Genomic DNA, 15,991 nt, shown 5'->3' with positions numbered 1-15,991 from the left:
TGTTGCTCAGGACAAGCCTAACTTCAAAAAACATTTTTTTACCCAGCACGCTCCATATCCTGGCCAGGCAGAGAACAGAGGTCTTGTTTCCCAGATTACGGTAGAGCAAGACCAGCAAACCAAGCCTTGTAGGTCTGGGTGTGACACACTGCAGCCCTGTGGGGGCCACACTGGTGGTAGTCTCCCTGGGCTTTGGTTTCCTCATGTGTGAGGATAAGTTTTTTGCCTGTCTCTGAGAAGTTTGTGAAGACGAAATAAAGCAGTAAAGATGTCCAGCAGGCATCTGTTGGCCTGTAGCAGGCATGTTTAAGAACTATGAACATATGTCACAGAAGACATCCCAGAATGGCTTCCCAACCAAGAGGCAAACCAAGGTAGGTCTGGAAACACCTAGGTCACAATGGATAAGAGTTCTGGTTTTTTTGTTTGTTTGTTTTTAAATTTCTGGTGGCTCGGAGAGTATGAATTTAAGAACTACCTGGAGGTGGGGGTGGGGGGGAGGCCTGAAAAGACTGCTCTTCTGAAGGTCCTGAGTTCAAATCCCAGCAACTACACGGTGGCTCATCTGTAATGAGATCTGATACCCTCTTCTGGTGTGTCTGAAGACAGCTACATTGTACTTACATATAACAACAAATAAATCTAAAAAAAAAAACCAACCAATCAACCAACCAACCAAAAAACAAACCAAAACTACCTCTGGGCTTCACTTTCCATTTGTCAAACAACTGATCCTTTGCAGGTGGTGTGAAGTGAGTGATAATATCACAGGCAGAGAAGAGACAGGTACAGGCTTTGAGTGGGCATCCATGGAAAGCAGAAGCAGCCGGGACAGCCCCGGCTGGGTGCTGTTTGCCGGCTCTGATTTGAGGAAGGGTGAAGGCATGGCACATGTGCAGACAGGCAGGGCAAAGAGCGGCTTGAGGAGCCGAGGCACGCACCCCACACAGCCTCTTTAGAATCTGGTGTTTTGTTTTAACAGCAGACTAGATTGGAGACATGATTCCTAGGTTCAAGTCTTCTCTCAGTCACTTCTCAGGTGTGATCCTGGGGAAGTTACTCAACTGCTCCATGTAACTCTTTCCATATCTGAGTTATTAGATACCTTATTACAGGCACCATATTCTAATACCTTTTTCAGAGGATTGTTTGTGCTAAGAGTCTCACTCTACAGCTCAGATTGGCCTCAAACTTGTAACATTCCTGCTTCTGTCTCCCAAGTGCTGGAATTATAGGAATAACCCAAGCCTGGTACTCTCAGGGATTATGAAGATGATTAAGCTAATACTTGGTATCTTGTGAGGTCACTTGCGGTTCCCACATCAAGTGTTACATGTCTGTACTGATCTCTGCACGTGTGCTACACCACTGAACTACACAGGGTTTCACTTGGTGGCTCATGCTGGCCTCCAATTTTTTCTCTTGTCTTAATCCCTCTAAACAGGTGGGATTATAGGCACCGAGGTGCTGTAAGATTCAACAGCGAGGACTCACGAGAGCTAACTGGTGTGAATCGTGAACGCGAGGGGCGGAGCCCTGTCTCATCCTCGCCCCATGCCAGGCATGGTCTGCTGGCCAACTCTGAATGCATGTTTACTGTGGGCACAGGGTTTTTGTGACTCTCCATCACTCACAAGAGACTTAAAGTTCATTGTTTCCTGCTGAGAAACGTTCTGCTGCCTTTCCCTCTGGGGGTAGATAGGGTTAATGTAACTGGTGATGTGCTCTCGTTCTTCTGAAGTAGAAGACTTGGGCTCTCTCTCTGTGGACCACGAGTAGGGCAAGAGCTCAGCCACAGGTGATAAAAATAGTCCAAGACTGCTTTGGCAGGAGAATTGTAGAATTGGCTGAAGGCAAGATGTCTCCTACCTGCCTGCAATACTATGAGCTGTGGTCTGGTCTGGGGTAGGCAGTGGGGTGGCAACAGAGGTGGAGGGACTTAGGTGTGGTCTGGGCAAGCACGGCCTGGGATACACGGCTCTTACAGTCTTTAGCAGGCATTTTAGAGATATGTGAAGAGGCGAGTCTGCTTTCTCCAAATTCTCTTCTCTCTAACTTTGGCCACAAAGCAATAAAAAATTCTAGCATTGTGGTTAGACACAGCCCTGGGACCAAACTCCTCTGCTGCTCTCAGCTCTGACTCCTGGGAGCCATAATATAATCATTCTGTTGAACCTCAACTTCCTTGTCTCACATTCTCATACCTCATGGTACAAATCCAGAGAAGGTCTGACTTGTGGATATAAAGAAGACAGGGTTTCTATGTATAGCCCTGGCTGTCCTAGAACTCACTCTGTAGACCAGGCTGGCTTCGAACTCAGAAATCCACCTGCCTCTGACAAAAACTCTTAAACACTAGTTTTCTTTACCAAAAGACTTGAGAATACACACCTCCAGTGAGTAAGAGTCAGTTTAATTTTTGGATCCACCCTCTAAAAAAAAAACCATGGTGAAATTATACTCTCCCTTGTAATAGAACTTGTTGGATTTATTTCTTTCTCACGATAACCTTATGTCTAAGACTCTCAAGTTCCTGAGTGCCACAGCAGATTACTAGTGTTCTGAATTTTATTAAGAAAATGACTCATGGATGGGGATGTGGGTCAGTGCTAGACTACATGACTAGCATATGTGTGACTAGCATATGTGTGGTCCTGGGTTCAATGCCTAACACCAAAAGAAAAAGAAAAAACAAAACTTAGGGCTGGCTGTAGCTAGGTAGAGGAAACTGCCTAAGAATGTATAAGGTCTAAGTTTAACAGCCAACATGGAAAAACAACAACCAAACCAGCTTCTGCCTAACAAATCTTACCATGTACCACTTACTGCTTTGGTATACTAGCTCACAGAACTCAAGTGGGCCTCGAACCAGCTGTGAAGCTGAGGAGGACCCTGAGCACCTGCTCTCCTTATCTTTGCATCCCAAGTACTAGGCTCAAAGACCTGAGCCAACACACAAAGCTTCTGCCTTCCGCCCTCTCCCTCTCTTTCTTTTGAGACAAGGTCTTATAGTATAGCCCTGCTGGTGAATTACCTGCCTCTGCCTCCTGAGTGCTGGGATTAAATGTTTGTAGTACTGCCTGGCTTCCCACTTAGTTAACTGTTGACTTTTGTTTGTGGTGCTAGGATCAAACCCAAGGCCTTACCCTTACTGGGCAAGTGTTTTATCACTAAACTCTATTCCCAGGAGATTGTTGGCTTTATTTTGTGTTGATAATATCTATTGCTAACATTTCTGAATTAGTTAGAGGGTAGAGAGACTATTGGTTATTCTGAGACATGTGGACCACAACAGTTTGTGGGCAGTTGGGCTGCTGGGATACTGTGAAGTAATCAGTTCTCAAGCATATGCCCTTAACGGTGCTTTCAAAGCGAATGCTCTCCCTGTTCAGTGAAGCTAGGCTAGGGAAGAACTACGAGGCTGCTTGTGGACACTGGGATGGCTCTGGCCAGACTTGGAGGAGTCTTCAAAGGATGGAAGAGGTGGACCTACTTTTCTTGCTTGCCAGACCCAAGTCAAACTTTGAGAAGGGCTTCCGTACTGTAAACGCAGCTAAGGTAAGATTTCGCAGGTGAAGATGGTGGTGCTAGATTTACTACAAAGCCCATAGCTAAAGTCCCAGCTGTGGAACCCTGGGCCAATCCTGAGCTACTGTGTGAGATCACACGCTGCCTGTCTCTCTCCTGCCAGCTTACCTGGAGGACTGAGCCTCACTGTTCCTTGGTGTGGATTCTGTGGCCACACTGGCTTTGCAGCAGAGTCTGCTCTGTCGCTCTGAATCCTCTGTGAAGAGCCTGACTGTACATTGATCCTTTAATATACAGAGACCACGAGCTCCCGACTGGCACCTCTCTCCTTACACCTCTTCCAGGCTTCCTACTTCTCAAACCTGAGTTCAAGTTGCGTTCCTTTCTTCAGCCAACTTTTCCTGGCCACCTAAACTATCTGTGGACTACCGCAAACAGGCAGACAGAAATGGGCTGGGCGGTCTTTATTGTCCATACCAAGGATAAGACTCTCATTTGGTGAATGTGAAAGGATGCCAAGAGAGTCTTAAGTGTGCAGGCCAGCTCTGCAGAGTGAAGGTGGCCAATGGCCCCTTGTTTCCATGACACTGTCCCAAATCATTTATGCCTGATGTGAGCAACTGTGTCTGAGCAGAGTGGCCTGTGTCTGTAGACCTGGGCTGTGAGCCTTGTTTTGCTGTTTACCAGCTGTGTGATCATACTGAATGTCTTAAACTCACTAACTTCAGCTTCCCTGGCCATCCCAGGATCAATGCCCAGAGCCAGTCAGTCAAGGGTGGCTAACAAGCTGACACAGGTGATCACAGCAGTCCTAACAAAGGTACTTATTGACTGAGAGACCTTTTCTACATGAAGGGCACCAGTTTTTTCTTTTTAAAAAGGTTTTTTAAAAACCACAACCTTGAGGAGACTGAAGTCAGAGAGGTTAACCTGGAGTGTGGAAGCTGGATTTAAGGCCAGGCAGTCTCGTTCAGAGCCTGCTGCATTCCTAACCCTGCTGGTAGGTGCCTGTCCCACAAGGAGCCAAGCTTAGTGCTTACAAGTGGTCCTGATGTGACACACACCAGCACTGTGATGACTCCTTGACACTCCTGCCTAGGTTTTCTCTAAGACTGGGTCTTAACACAGTAGCCCAGGAACTTGCCTCAGCATCTTGGGTACTAAGAGCCACCACAGAGAGCCTTGTACATCCTTAGAGGGAGTCTGTGGCCTGAGAGGTTCTGGGCTCCACCCTAGGTCCCGCATAGCACTGACACAAGGGGAAGCGTCCCTTGGGTTTTACAGCCAGGGTTTACGCCTGGCTCCAAGTAACACAAAAGATCATGTTCCCATCCAAGACCCTGTCCTGGCTCCTGAGCAAGCAGCTTCAAAGGCTGTCGAGAGAGGCCTTCTGACCTGATGGTGTGGGACAGGGCCAGGATCCCCAGCACGAAGAAATACATGGACAGCAAGAGGTTGATGTACTCCTGGGAGAATATCTGAGGAAGAAATAAAAAGAGAAGCAAGTCAGGATTGCCAAAAGCCTGAGGAGTACACTGGAGGCTGGCCTCATCCTGCCCCCCCCCTCCCCGCCCCCGGGCGGAGTACACTGGAGGCTGGCCTCATCCTGCCTCCCCCTCCCCCCGGGCAGTTAGGGGCTGTCAGGAAGAATCTCAGACTCCAGGACTTCCAGTTTCACAGCTATGGGGAAGGGTAGTACCTCAGGTCTCAGCCAGATGGACTCTACCCGAAAAGGTGTTGAGATGCTTAAACATGTGATTTCATCTGGAGGAGGGCAATCACTATGTGTGCCTAGGATCTTAGATAGCAGTTCTAAGAGGACTAGGGGAGGGGTCTGCAATCACACCCAAGAGCATTGTCAGAACCATCGAGCTTGCTCTTCAATGTTTCCTTCTCCGGCCCCTTCAGAGCGGCCCCCAGGTCCTCCAGCATGCAGTTATTCAAAATAACAATACACTGTGTGCTCCCCTCTTCATATCAACTCTCTGGTGACACCTTCCCATGCCCGCGATGGCAGCCAGAAGTCGGGGCACCAGGCCCTGACAGCCACTTCCTCATCATTGCCAGGTCAAACAGAAATAGTCTGTCACAATGCTTCTGAGCTAGCTGTCACATTCCTTCTGGAACTTGGGAAGGCTGTGCTGAATGGATCTACGCCTGTCACAGCCTCTACTACACTGGTCACCATGTTGTCCTAAACAGGAGTCAGGGATGCATGCAGGTTGATGCTGTCTCGGGTAAAGGTGCAGCTCAGAGGTACAAAAATGTGCTTAGCATGCATGAAGCCTTGGCTCTCAGCAGCCCCACTGCTGCCACCACAACCACGGCCACAAAGGAATGACATTGTCTGTCCAGTGGCAAATGGAGACCCTGTTTGGCTTGGAATCGTACTGCATAAACTTGGGGAAGACATATTCCTACACCAGAGTATTTTGTCCCACAATGCGGAATGAGCATATTCATATTCATGGCTAACCCAACACTGGGCCGGGCCCCTGAGGGCGTACGGAACAGCCAGGCACTGCTGCTGACTGTGTAGGCGCAGGCAACCCACCCACCCACAGAGCCTTCCAACTCCTCAAATATTTAACCCAATCTAGGTCTATTGTTACAGGTTCTCGAGAAACTACTGGAGAGGGTCTGGCTTGTTTATACCTTTCCTTAGGTTGAAGAACACAGACAGACAGACACATTTGTTACTGTGTTAATAATGGAATCCAGGGCCTTGTATGCATGCTGGCCAAACATTCTATGACTCTACACTCCCAGCTTTGAAAATGAATTAACCATTTAAAGAACTTTGCAGGGGGCTGGAGAGATGGCTCGGCAGTTAAGAGATGGTGGCTCACAACCATCTGTAATGGAATCTGATGCCCTCTTCTGGTATGTCTGAAAAGAGCAACAGTGTATTCATATACATAAAATAAATCTTTAAAAAAATTAAAAAAAAAAGAAAAGAACTTTGCAATTGCAAATTAAAGCTATTTTTGACTAATTTTTCAACAAATAGAACGAGTTTGTGACATATTAGTAAAAATATCAAGAGTTTAACACTTTGCTTCTGATGTCAAGGCACGCTTACCGAGAACCTAAAGGGAGCCACAGCACAAGGTGACAATGTGTCCCTGTGGTGGGACCTGGTTCTCAACAGACTCCTCTGTGTAACCAATGTTAAGTGTCCAGTGTCCACCACTTTCACACTCAGAGAGCAGTATGTATACATGGAGCAAAACAGGTTTACAGGGCATCTAGCTACATGAGAAAATGCTCACGACGTCTTCAATGGGGAGTGAAGGCTACAGATGGGCCACCGTGTGGCCACAGCTATAGAGCATGGGAGGACCATGGAAGACACAGCTCTGAGGGGAACTGGGCACAGACCTGGAAGATGGGTTATGGGTGGGGTTTCTCCCTTTTTGCTTTTCTGTGTTTGCTAAGTTTTCGACTTTGAAACTGTTTAACTTTTATTGGGAAAATAAACCTCAGTTAAAAAGAAAGGTGATCAGTATGGCAGAGGTACGTCTGCCACAAAAGCTCCACTCTAGCCCAGCCCAGCAATTCGAGGAAACAGAAGCGGCACAAGAACACAAGACCCTGAGAGACAGAGGGCCGCTGCTGAGAGTGGGCGCCATCGCCAGCTCTGCTGTGGGCTTTTGCCCGCGTGATTCATTTCTGCTCCTGTTTCCTCTAAGTGACCACTCAGAAAATAAAGTTCTCTAGGTAGCACAGGACTTACTTTGAAAAAGAGGTAGAGCCCCAAGAGTGTGCAGCTGGCGATGATGGGGAATCGGGCAGCGTCTCGGCTGGTGATGGTTTCTGGCATTTCCGAAGAGCTCTGGAGAGAGAAGAGAAGAGGGTATGGCTGCACGCTGCTGGCCCACGAGGCTTCAGCAGCCATTTTTTCTCCATACTGGCCCACGCTGGTTTCTCAGAGGGGCCCCACATTCCCTGTCTTGAGGCTTTAGCTAATGCTGATCCCTCTACCACAGGGGTTTATAATGACAGATTATAATTGGCAAAAATTTGGCACAGGTAAGGAGCGGACAAAAGAAAATATTTACACAGAACAGAACGGAATGTGAAGAACAGCACCTCAGTGCTGTAAATGTGGGAAATGAATGAAAATGAGTAACAGGAGCATGAGGGTTAGACCAGTTCATAGCACTAAGTCAAAGCCTAGTGGAGTACAGTCCTACATGCATACTAAAAAAAAACGTTCAACATGGGTGTGGTGGTACACCTTTAACCCTGAATTCAGGAGGCAGAGGCAGGTGATTCTCTGAATTCAAGGCCAACCTGGTCTACACAGTGAGAACCTATTCCAAACCCAAAGCAAAACAAAAGCCCATATCCTTATTGTCTTTTGGGAGCCTGTCCACATTCCCGTTGGGAAGCCCTTCAGATGTGACAGCCCTACTCAATCCCCTTTCCTGCGATGGATGGATGTTCTTGTGATGAACCTGCCACTTGATCTATTTCAACCTCTTGCTTAGTTTGACTAAGCAGGCTTACAGGCGTGCACCACAGCACTAGGTTCTATTTTATAGCACCACTGCCCAAAGTCCTAGCAATGCCAGACTAGACTCTCGATCACGCCAAAGGAAAATCTCTTTAATAGCAGCCAGTCTCACGCCAGCACTGGAGGTTTCTATCACAGCACCCACCTTATGAGAGAGGCATCTGCATTCCTTTGAGAAAGTACCTCGAGCAGCTGTGTCTCACTAATAATTTGGCTCATCAAAATCACTAGGAAAAAGCATGCCAGGAGGGCAGCTACATGAAGAGGAAGTCTGGGAATCTGAGAAGTTCTTGTGCCCCAAAGCACAAGACTACAAAATGACAAGGAGCCAGCAGCTATGAAATCATCACCAGGAGAGGACAGATGCGCACAAACCTGGACAGCCTGGGGAGGGCTACTTGGTGGGATGCATAAGGTAAGTTTACACAAGCCCAATGACAGGGAGCATGTGCCTATGGTATGCACGTGTGCACCCCTTTTATATAGACAGGGCCTCTCACTTGAACCCACAGTACCTCGAATTTGGATAGTCGGGCTAGATGAGACCGGCTCGTTTGAGGGGTCCTGCCTCCGTCTCCTTAAGTGCTGGGATTACAGGTGGCCTGCCATATGCCCTAGTGGTGACTCTTGTGGGACAACTGCACTACTGACTCACATCTTCAGCTCTAATCCTTAGCCTTTTACAACTTCCCATAGCCACCCCACCCCCAGCTCTGCAAGCACTCCATTCTGAGATCAACAGCCTATCCACTTGAGAGGCTCAACTCTCACAGTATATCAGGATTTCATTTCTGATCTACCAGAACAGGAAAAATCCATGCTTTGTAAGATACCAACCTGGTGAGCCATGGACTAAGTGAAGGCCAACAGGTTGTTCTAAAGAAAGAATTGGTGATATACACCAAAACATCAGTCTAATTGGCCAAATAATTCCACGTCTGAGATCGTCCCTACAGAGCTTCATAGCTGAGTCTCAGTTATTCCTCTGCCAAAAAGGGTGACAATCTTCAGTCTCACTTACCTCAAAATGTGTGTGTGTGTGTGTATGTGTGTACAGGCATGCTTGCTTCTGTGCACACGTGCCCTGAAAAGCTGAAGTCACATACGGGGCATGAGAAAAGGCAAACTGTGACCATGTGACACACACAGGAAGGTCCTTAACATGTACCCCCATGCCACCCTGTGCACAGGGCTGAGGGACTGCCCGGGCTGCAAGGCAGGCCTCCCCACTTTGAATCTCTCCACGGTTAACAGGGAGGCTCTCTTTCTTTCTTTCTTTCTTTCTTTTCTTTCTTTCTTTCTTTTTCTCTCTCTCTCCTTTCCTTTTCCTTCCTTCCTTCCTTCCTTCCTTCCTTCCTTCCTTCCTCTGCCAGCCCATGGCTTCTGCTTTTGGCAGCAATGTCATAAAACTTGGGTGACACCTGGCCACTGCGTACCTCCACCCCTGGAATACATTTTCCGTGTAGCAGCAGCGTGGGCACATCATCAACGGGACAGCTCCTACCTCAGTGAGTCTCCAGGCAAGTGGGCTACAGTCTTGACAGGTCATTACGTAGACTTGCATATTGCATTGTGATGTGGGGTAATTCGGACACACATGCTTATCCGTGGCATGACGGTCAAATGGTTAGTGCTTGCCCTGAGGCCAGGAGGCCTGCATTTGGGGATAGTGACTTCCTGTCCCAGAGCCTTCAAAACCAGGATTCCAATGTCTGCAATGGAGTCATTACTCAAGTCTATGTGCCAGTTCTACCGAAATGTACAAAGAATCACGGGTAAGCTAGCAAGCACTATTTTTGCAGGCAAGTAATTGCCACAGGTGGCCAGAGCAGATGCCACTTAAAGCCTTGACAGACAGTCTCAGGGTCTGGAATGCAACAGAGGCCCAATAAAGGCCAACTGTGTGGAGGCGTTTGCTCTGTGTACACAGTGGAGCAGTTCTCAGGCAGACTGCAGAGAGGCTTGGGGCTCGAAAGCATATGCAGGACTTTGTGGCTTCCCTACAAACCAGAGCTATGGTTCATTTCCACAAATTCCTTTCAGTTTAGCCTGGTCCCATGGCAGGAAGAGGCTTCTTGTTACTAGATGACAAACCAAGGTTGGACAGATGTCTCACCAAACAGGAATCTGGTCGCCTCTGTGGGTGCCTGTGATAAATACCTTGTGCTGCAGTGCTGAGTGAGAGCCTTGTGATCGACGGGAATAATACAAAGAGATCATTTATTGAGCCCTTTCTATGTCTGGGCAGTGTCCTGGGGCCCCTGCCCTGAGCAGGTATTTTCTTAACACATTAAAAATGAAGCTCAACGAAGCAGACACAGATGGGGAGTGGCCAAGCCAGAATCGAACCCTGGCAGGCCGGTGGCCTCACTCCTTTTTATTAGCTGACCTCTACCTTTCCTCTCTGGAGAGTTCTGTTGGAAGCCTGATGATGCCAAAGAGGCCCGTGGCCTTCCCAAGACTCAGAGTCCTGAAGAAAAAGAACAGTTCATTCATTTGTTTTTTTTTTTTTTTTTTTGAGACAGGGTTTCTCTGTGAAATACTGGCTGTCTTAGAACTCCCTCTGTAGACTAGGCTGGCTTTGAACTTAAGAAATCTACCAGCCCTGACTCCTAAGTGCTGGGATTAAAGGTGTGCACCACCACTGCCACACTGGTCTGTGGCTACATGTTTATAGTTACAAACCAACCAACCCCCAAAAACAAAACCAACCCTACAACTTATTAAGAATCACAACTAATTTGACTTGGATTTTTAAGGTAAACACACTGAGAATTAGTGTGAGAACGGAGGAAAAAGAGTTACAAATAGCTGAAACAAATTTAGCTTTCAGCTGCCTGGGTATTTAGACATCCGGGTGGAAGGCCAGGCAGCAGGGGAGCCCGATGCCCAGCCTGAGCCCTGGAAGGACTGCTTCCTGACCACACCCGAGATATCCTGGAGTGCCCGGGCTACGGTATTACTGTCTACCTGGACTGAGCCCCTAGGGACTCCTGCAGTTACCCCACCCTCACTCTTTGCCACCCTTCTGACTCCTGGCTATGCCCTAAATGCTTCTTCTCTCCATATGTGCCCTCACCACACCACACAGCTGGCTTCACCAACTGCACCGGCCATTTTGTGTCTCCTTCCGACTGACAGGCCCCCTCTCTAAAGCCTGCACCTGGCTGCAGGTGAGTAGCTACAAGCTCTACAGCAGGCCATCTTGTAGAAGCCGAGGACAGAGATTCAGATAGTGTTTGATTCAATAAGCCAATTTCAAGAAGAAACTTGCCCTACAAATTATGAAAATAATAATTGTGTAAGAATATTGATTTTAGCACGTTTTTTGTTTGTTTTTTGTAGCTAAGGACTAAAAACATACTGTAGAGTCTCTAAAGTAGTGGCTCTCAAAGTTTTAATGCTCACCAGAATCACCAAGAGGGCTTTTCAGAGTCCACCTTGAATTTCTGATTTTGAATCTGTGTTTCTGAGAGTTCTGCCCTTTTAGAACTGGTGCCCTGAACAAACTCTGGGTACAGTGGGCCTGGCACACACATCTTTAGTTCCAGTTCCAAGGAAGCTGAGGCTGGAAGAGTGCTGAGTTAGAGGCCACACTGGGCTGCCTACTGAGCACCAGGCCAGCCGGAGCAACATAGCCGGATCCAGCCTCATAAAATCAAATACAAAACTCACCCCACCCTCCAAAAATCCAGATCTATTGACACACTTGTGTGTCCCAAGGAACAAAATCTCTACTGATGGGTAATAAGACCCAGGCAACAGGAGCTGCTGCAGAGGCAGCTGGGGTAGGAGGGAGGTATTCACATGTACCTGTGGGCCTTTGGATAGTACACTAGGGCTAGTGTATCTCACTACAAAAAGGCAGAGGCGCTGTAAATAGAAAATGACTAACTCACACGGCTAGATAAAAACAAGCTGCAGATACCAAACAATCCTCTTTATAGTGACAGACTACCTGTACATATATACAAAAACAAGTGTATATTTGTATACACTTGTAGAAAATGTTCTCAAAGGCAGGATGGGGATATAGCTTGTTGGTAGACTATATGTTTAGCATGGATGAAGTCCTGGGTTAGATCAGGAGTGCCACAAAACTGAAAAAGTGCTGGAAGATTCCTTAACTAGCCGTGTGCGTGTGTGTGTGTGTGTGTGTGTGCGTGTGTGCGCGTGCGCGTGTGTGTACAATTTCCAAGGAGTATTCTTTTATGCTTTGGCAGTTGCTTGAATGTCACACAAGCGCAGCAGTTTTCTAAGTACCCATTTTAAGTGTTACCTTACCTTTAGCAGTCTTTTCTTCAGACAGGTTGTAGGTCCCTGAGCATCTTGTCACACAGCACCCAAGACCCTCTCCTGAGCTCCTTCCTGCCACACGTCCCCACTCCCTCTCCTCAGCCTGATGGCTCCTCACTCACATGGGCAGAGACACCTGTTGCCTCTTCCTGGATACAGCAGAAGTTGGCTGATCATACATTCTGGTCTCATCCCAGCAGCCCCGCAACCTCGCCCAGGGCCTGACAACAGATGCCCAGTCCTGTTGGCAAAGAAATTCCTCTTTGCTGAAGCGAAAGCCCAATAGACCTCTCAGTCAGCTCCTGCTTGGCTGGAAGTTGCCCCTTTAAAGGATACAGGTTTCTGACACCCTGCAGGGTGACTTCTTCCTAACACCCCCCACAGGGTTCACCTTCTTTTGCCCAGGATTTCACAACATACTCTGCCATAAAAGGACACTGTTGACCCCAGGGGAACTGTCCTCTTGTGCTCTCTCCCTCAGTAGGCTGTGGTGTCAAATACCAGTTGGAAGTGCCAAGCTGCTGGGTCCCCGCTCTGCCCTCCTCTCTTGGACAAAGGAGTCATTTGGCTCTTATCATATCTCAGGTCAAAACACTACTTGTGTGTCTTCAGGAGCATGTGCACCAACGATGGTGGCCTGGTCTAGAAGTGGGGCCACCTGATGCATTCTCTAGCTGCCAAGGGGCCTTCAGAAGTCATTCTTTGATCCTCGGGTCTTTTTACAAACGGACATAATAAACTGGCTCTTGCCTGCCGCTCTGGGGCTGTGAGCATCAAGGCAAGGTAAAGATTCCTGAAGCTTAGAGCATCCTGGCTACTGGGACTGGGAAGTCACTAACAAAAAAGGGCAGGTCCTTTGTAGTCTAAATCATTTAAGGTGGCCTCTCGGTGGGCAATGCCTGGAACAGATAAGAGGCACCCTGGTTCCCTTTCTTCTATCCACACCCTCTGCTTCAGTTACACTAAGCCACCCGCTGTTTCCTGAAGTGCCTCCTTTCTTCCTGCTCTGGTGCGATTCTTGCTTTCTGCAGCTGAAGAATGCCCTCTCCTGGCTGGAATTGTTCATCTCATCTGTTCAGCCACAGATGCTCTGCCTTCCTCTATAGCCCACCGCAGTGCTTGCCCTGCCATTTTCCTGGACTCCTTGGTAACAGGGCTCTGACTTACTCATCTTTACAACATTCCTCATCATTGACAACAGCTTGAGTTCAAGAGACACTGCTGCCCAGAATGTGTTTTCTACAAAGACTGGTCCGTGTGCAGAAGGCACCAAGGAGAACCATTCAGCCTGGGGCTGCTCAGCCTCATGCCATGCAGCCTTGCCTCTCTCTTGTCCTTGTCTGTGTTTCAGAACTTGCCTTGGCACCAAGCATCTGACTGACCACACTGGTAGAGGCAAAGGACACCCAACCTCTGCTTAGAAGAGGTAGAGGAGCAAAGAAAACGGGTCACACCCAGGTCTTTCAGCCTGAGCGCTCTCCCTTTATCTGCCCAGAAAGGTTCAGCAGTGGGTTTCCTTTTCTTGGACAGGAAGGTGGTATGCCCTCTGCCACAAGGTATTTTGAGAATCTAAACCGAAGCAGTTTCAAAAGGGCCAGCTGCCTCGTGAGTCTGCCCATTCTGGGGGAAGGCAGCTTCCTCTCCAGGCCATCTTCAGGTTTGGTGGGGGAGGGGCAGTGGGGAACTGTACGGGGTTTCGAGGCTGTTGGTGAGAGGATGCCAGGAAGGGAGAAGCTGTTACTTTCTATGGGCCACAGAACCTTAATATAGGGCAGGGAGATTTGGGAGAGAGGGAGGTGGAAGGTTCTGGAGTCCCCCTGGACATGCAGAGACAGGCATCACAGATGGCCAAGGACAGGGCTCACCTCAGTCTCATTAACAATCCCAAAGCAGGTAGGCTCAATTTGCAAAGGGACTTGATCTGGGGGGAAAGGCTACTTTGAGGGAGTCAGCGTCTGGGCTTTAGCTTGGATAGATGCAGGGTTGGGTGGTAAGTAGGGTGAAGAAATCAGCCAAACAAGTCTAAATCCGGGAGAACCGAGGTACACACTTCAAAAGGCTAGATGGGTGGAGCGGGTTCTAAACAAAGGACGAGAAGCCGGGCTGGTGCTCAATCCCTCCGCCCCTTCTTCCCCCGACCAAGTGGGTCTCTGTAGCCTAGCTGCCCTAGAATTTTTGATTCTCCTGCCTCAGCTCCCTGAGTGCTAGGCTTATGGCATGATGGCAGGCTTCTATTTTATTTAAAAAACTTTTTACTTATTTAGTGGGATTGTGATGAGGTCAGAAAATAACACGCAGTAGTCAGGATATCTCCTTCCACCATTTGCGTCCCTGGGATTTAACTGAAATCATTAGGCTTGGCGGCAAGCGCCTTCAACCGTTGCGCCACCTCCCCCTCCCCAGGGTTTTGTTTTTAAGGCAGGGAGAAGGTCTGATCTAGGAGTTCCTGGCGGGTATACTGGCAGCTGTGATTCCAGGGCGACAGAAATCAGGGCCTAGGGATGGATCTGGATGCTACAATTAATTGTGGGTGTGGCCAGGCATGGCTCCTTAACAGAGGATGACAAAAGATGGTGTCTTTCTGAGCCGTACCAGTAAGGAACACTGAGGCTGACTCAAGCCTCGGTTTTGGGGTGATTGCCCCGGGGGTAGTGCTAACCCCGGGCTGCTTATTAGCTGTAGCATCAGGTGGGGCTGGGCCGAGCAAGCTCAGAGTCAGCGCCCGCCTTTGTGTCTGGGGTCGGGCCGACAGGGTTTCCAGCTGTGGCATGAAGCAGGGGTCTGGGGGGAGGGGATATGGCAGGGTCTGTCTGAGGGCCGCCAATCTGAGGACGATGCTAATCCCCGATTCTGGGAATGGACAGATTCTGGGACACCAAAGGCCAGCCACAGATGTGAATCCAGGTGGAGGGAAGGGTGATCCAGACCCGGGTGGGTGAGTGACGCGGGAGAGGGGATAGCTATCGGGTCTTCGGGGACGGGTCCGTGGGGCCGTGATCAGGATGGGCGTGGAAGGCGCTCGCTCTCGCCCTTACCCTACCTTGCCGCGGGCGCAGCGCACCGAGCGCAGGGCGCCGAAGAAGATGGGCAGCAGCGCCATGAGCAGAAGGCTGCCATAGGCCAGCGCGATGCCCTCGGGCGTGGAGGGCGGCCGCGTCGTGCCGTTGGCTGGGGTGCCAGCCTCGGCGCTGCCGTTGTGCTGGTCGCTGAGGGCCGAATCCATGGCGAGGCTGCGCTCGGGCTCCGACTCCAGCTCCGGCCGCCGCAGCACGAACGTAGATGGAGAAGAGGCACTGCGGGGAAAGCCACGTTCCCCTAAAGAAACAGGAAGTGACGTGCCTCCCTTGCCTTTCCGTGCCGCGCAATGAACGCGCGCGCGTTCACGCTACGCGCGCCCGATCGCCCTCTGGTGGCGGTGAGGGAGGGGCGGCATGTTGCTAAGCAACTTGAGGCGGACCTGTAAAGGCGCTCTGGACCACTATGGCTGTAATCCATCCTGAGATTTGAGGACGCATCCCTTAATCCTAGACGATTTCTCCTGTACCAGGCTATCTATCTCTCCACAAATCTTCATCCCTCATCTAAGAAGCTATGCATGCATTCACCCGAAACTCAACTGTTCATTTGAGCCTTAAATATTTTTGGGGG

At 49.2% G+C, this 15,991-nt stretch overlaps 1 protein-coding gene across 6 annotated transcripts in view; it reads right to left on the bottom strand.

Moving 5' to 3' along the window:
• Positions 1–15,680, bottom strand: part of Hm13 (histocompatibility minor 13) — a 35,038-nt gene extending 19,358 nt beyond the window's left edge. Inside the window, exons 1-4 of one of the 6 annotated variants that reach the window (XM_052183920.1) lie at positions 15,384–15,680; positions 10,443–10,517; positions 7,265–7,363; positions 4,924–5,006 (exon numbers count right to left, since the gene is read on the bottom strand). In XM_052183920.1, coding sequence (XP_052039880.1) covers positions 4,924–5,006; positions 7,265–7,363; positions 10,443–10,517; positions 15,384–15,566 — 440 coding nt within the window. In that variant the 5' untranslated portion in view covers positions 15,567–15,680. The remainder of the gene's footprint in view (positions 1–4,923; positions 5,007–7,264; positions 7,364–10,442; positions 10,518–15,383) is intronic. The other 5 variants (XM_052183917.1, XM_052183918.1, XM_052183922.1 and 2 more) reach the window with 5 other exon arrangements.
• Between the last annotated feature and the right edge of the window lie 311 nt (positions 15,681–15,991).

The sequence above is a fragment of the Apodemus sylvaticus genome, chromosome 5, assembly GCF_947179515.1.
Source record: "Apodemus sylvaticus chromosome 5, mApoSyl1.1, whole genome shotgun sequence".
Classification (NCBI taxonomy): Eukaryota; Metazoa; Chordata; class Mammalia; order Rodentia; family Muridae; genus Apodemus; species Apodemus sylvaticus.
This window is presented reverse-complemented; position numbering and strand designations above follow the sequence as displayed.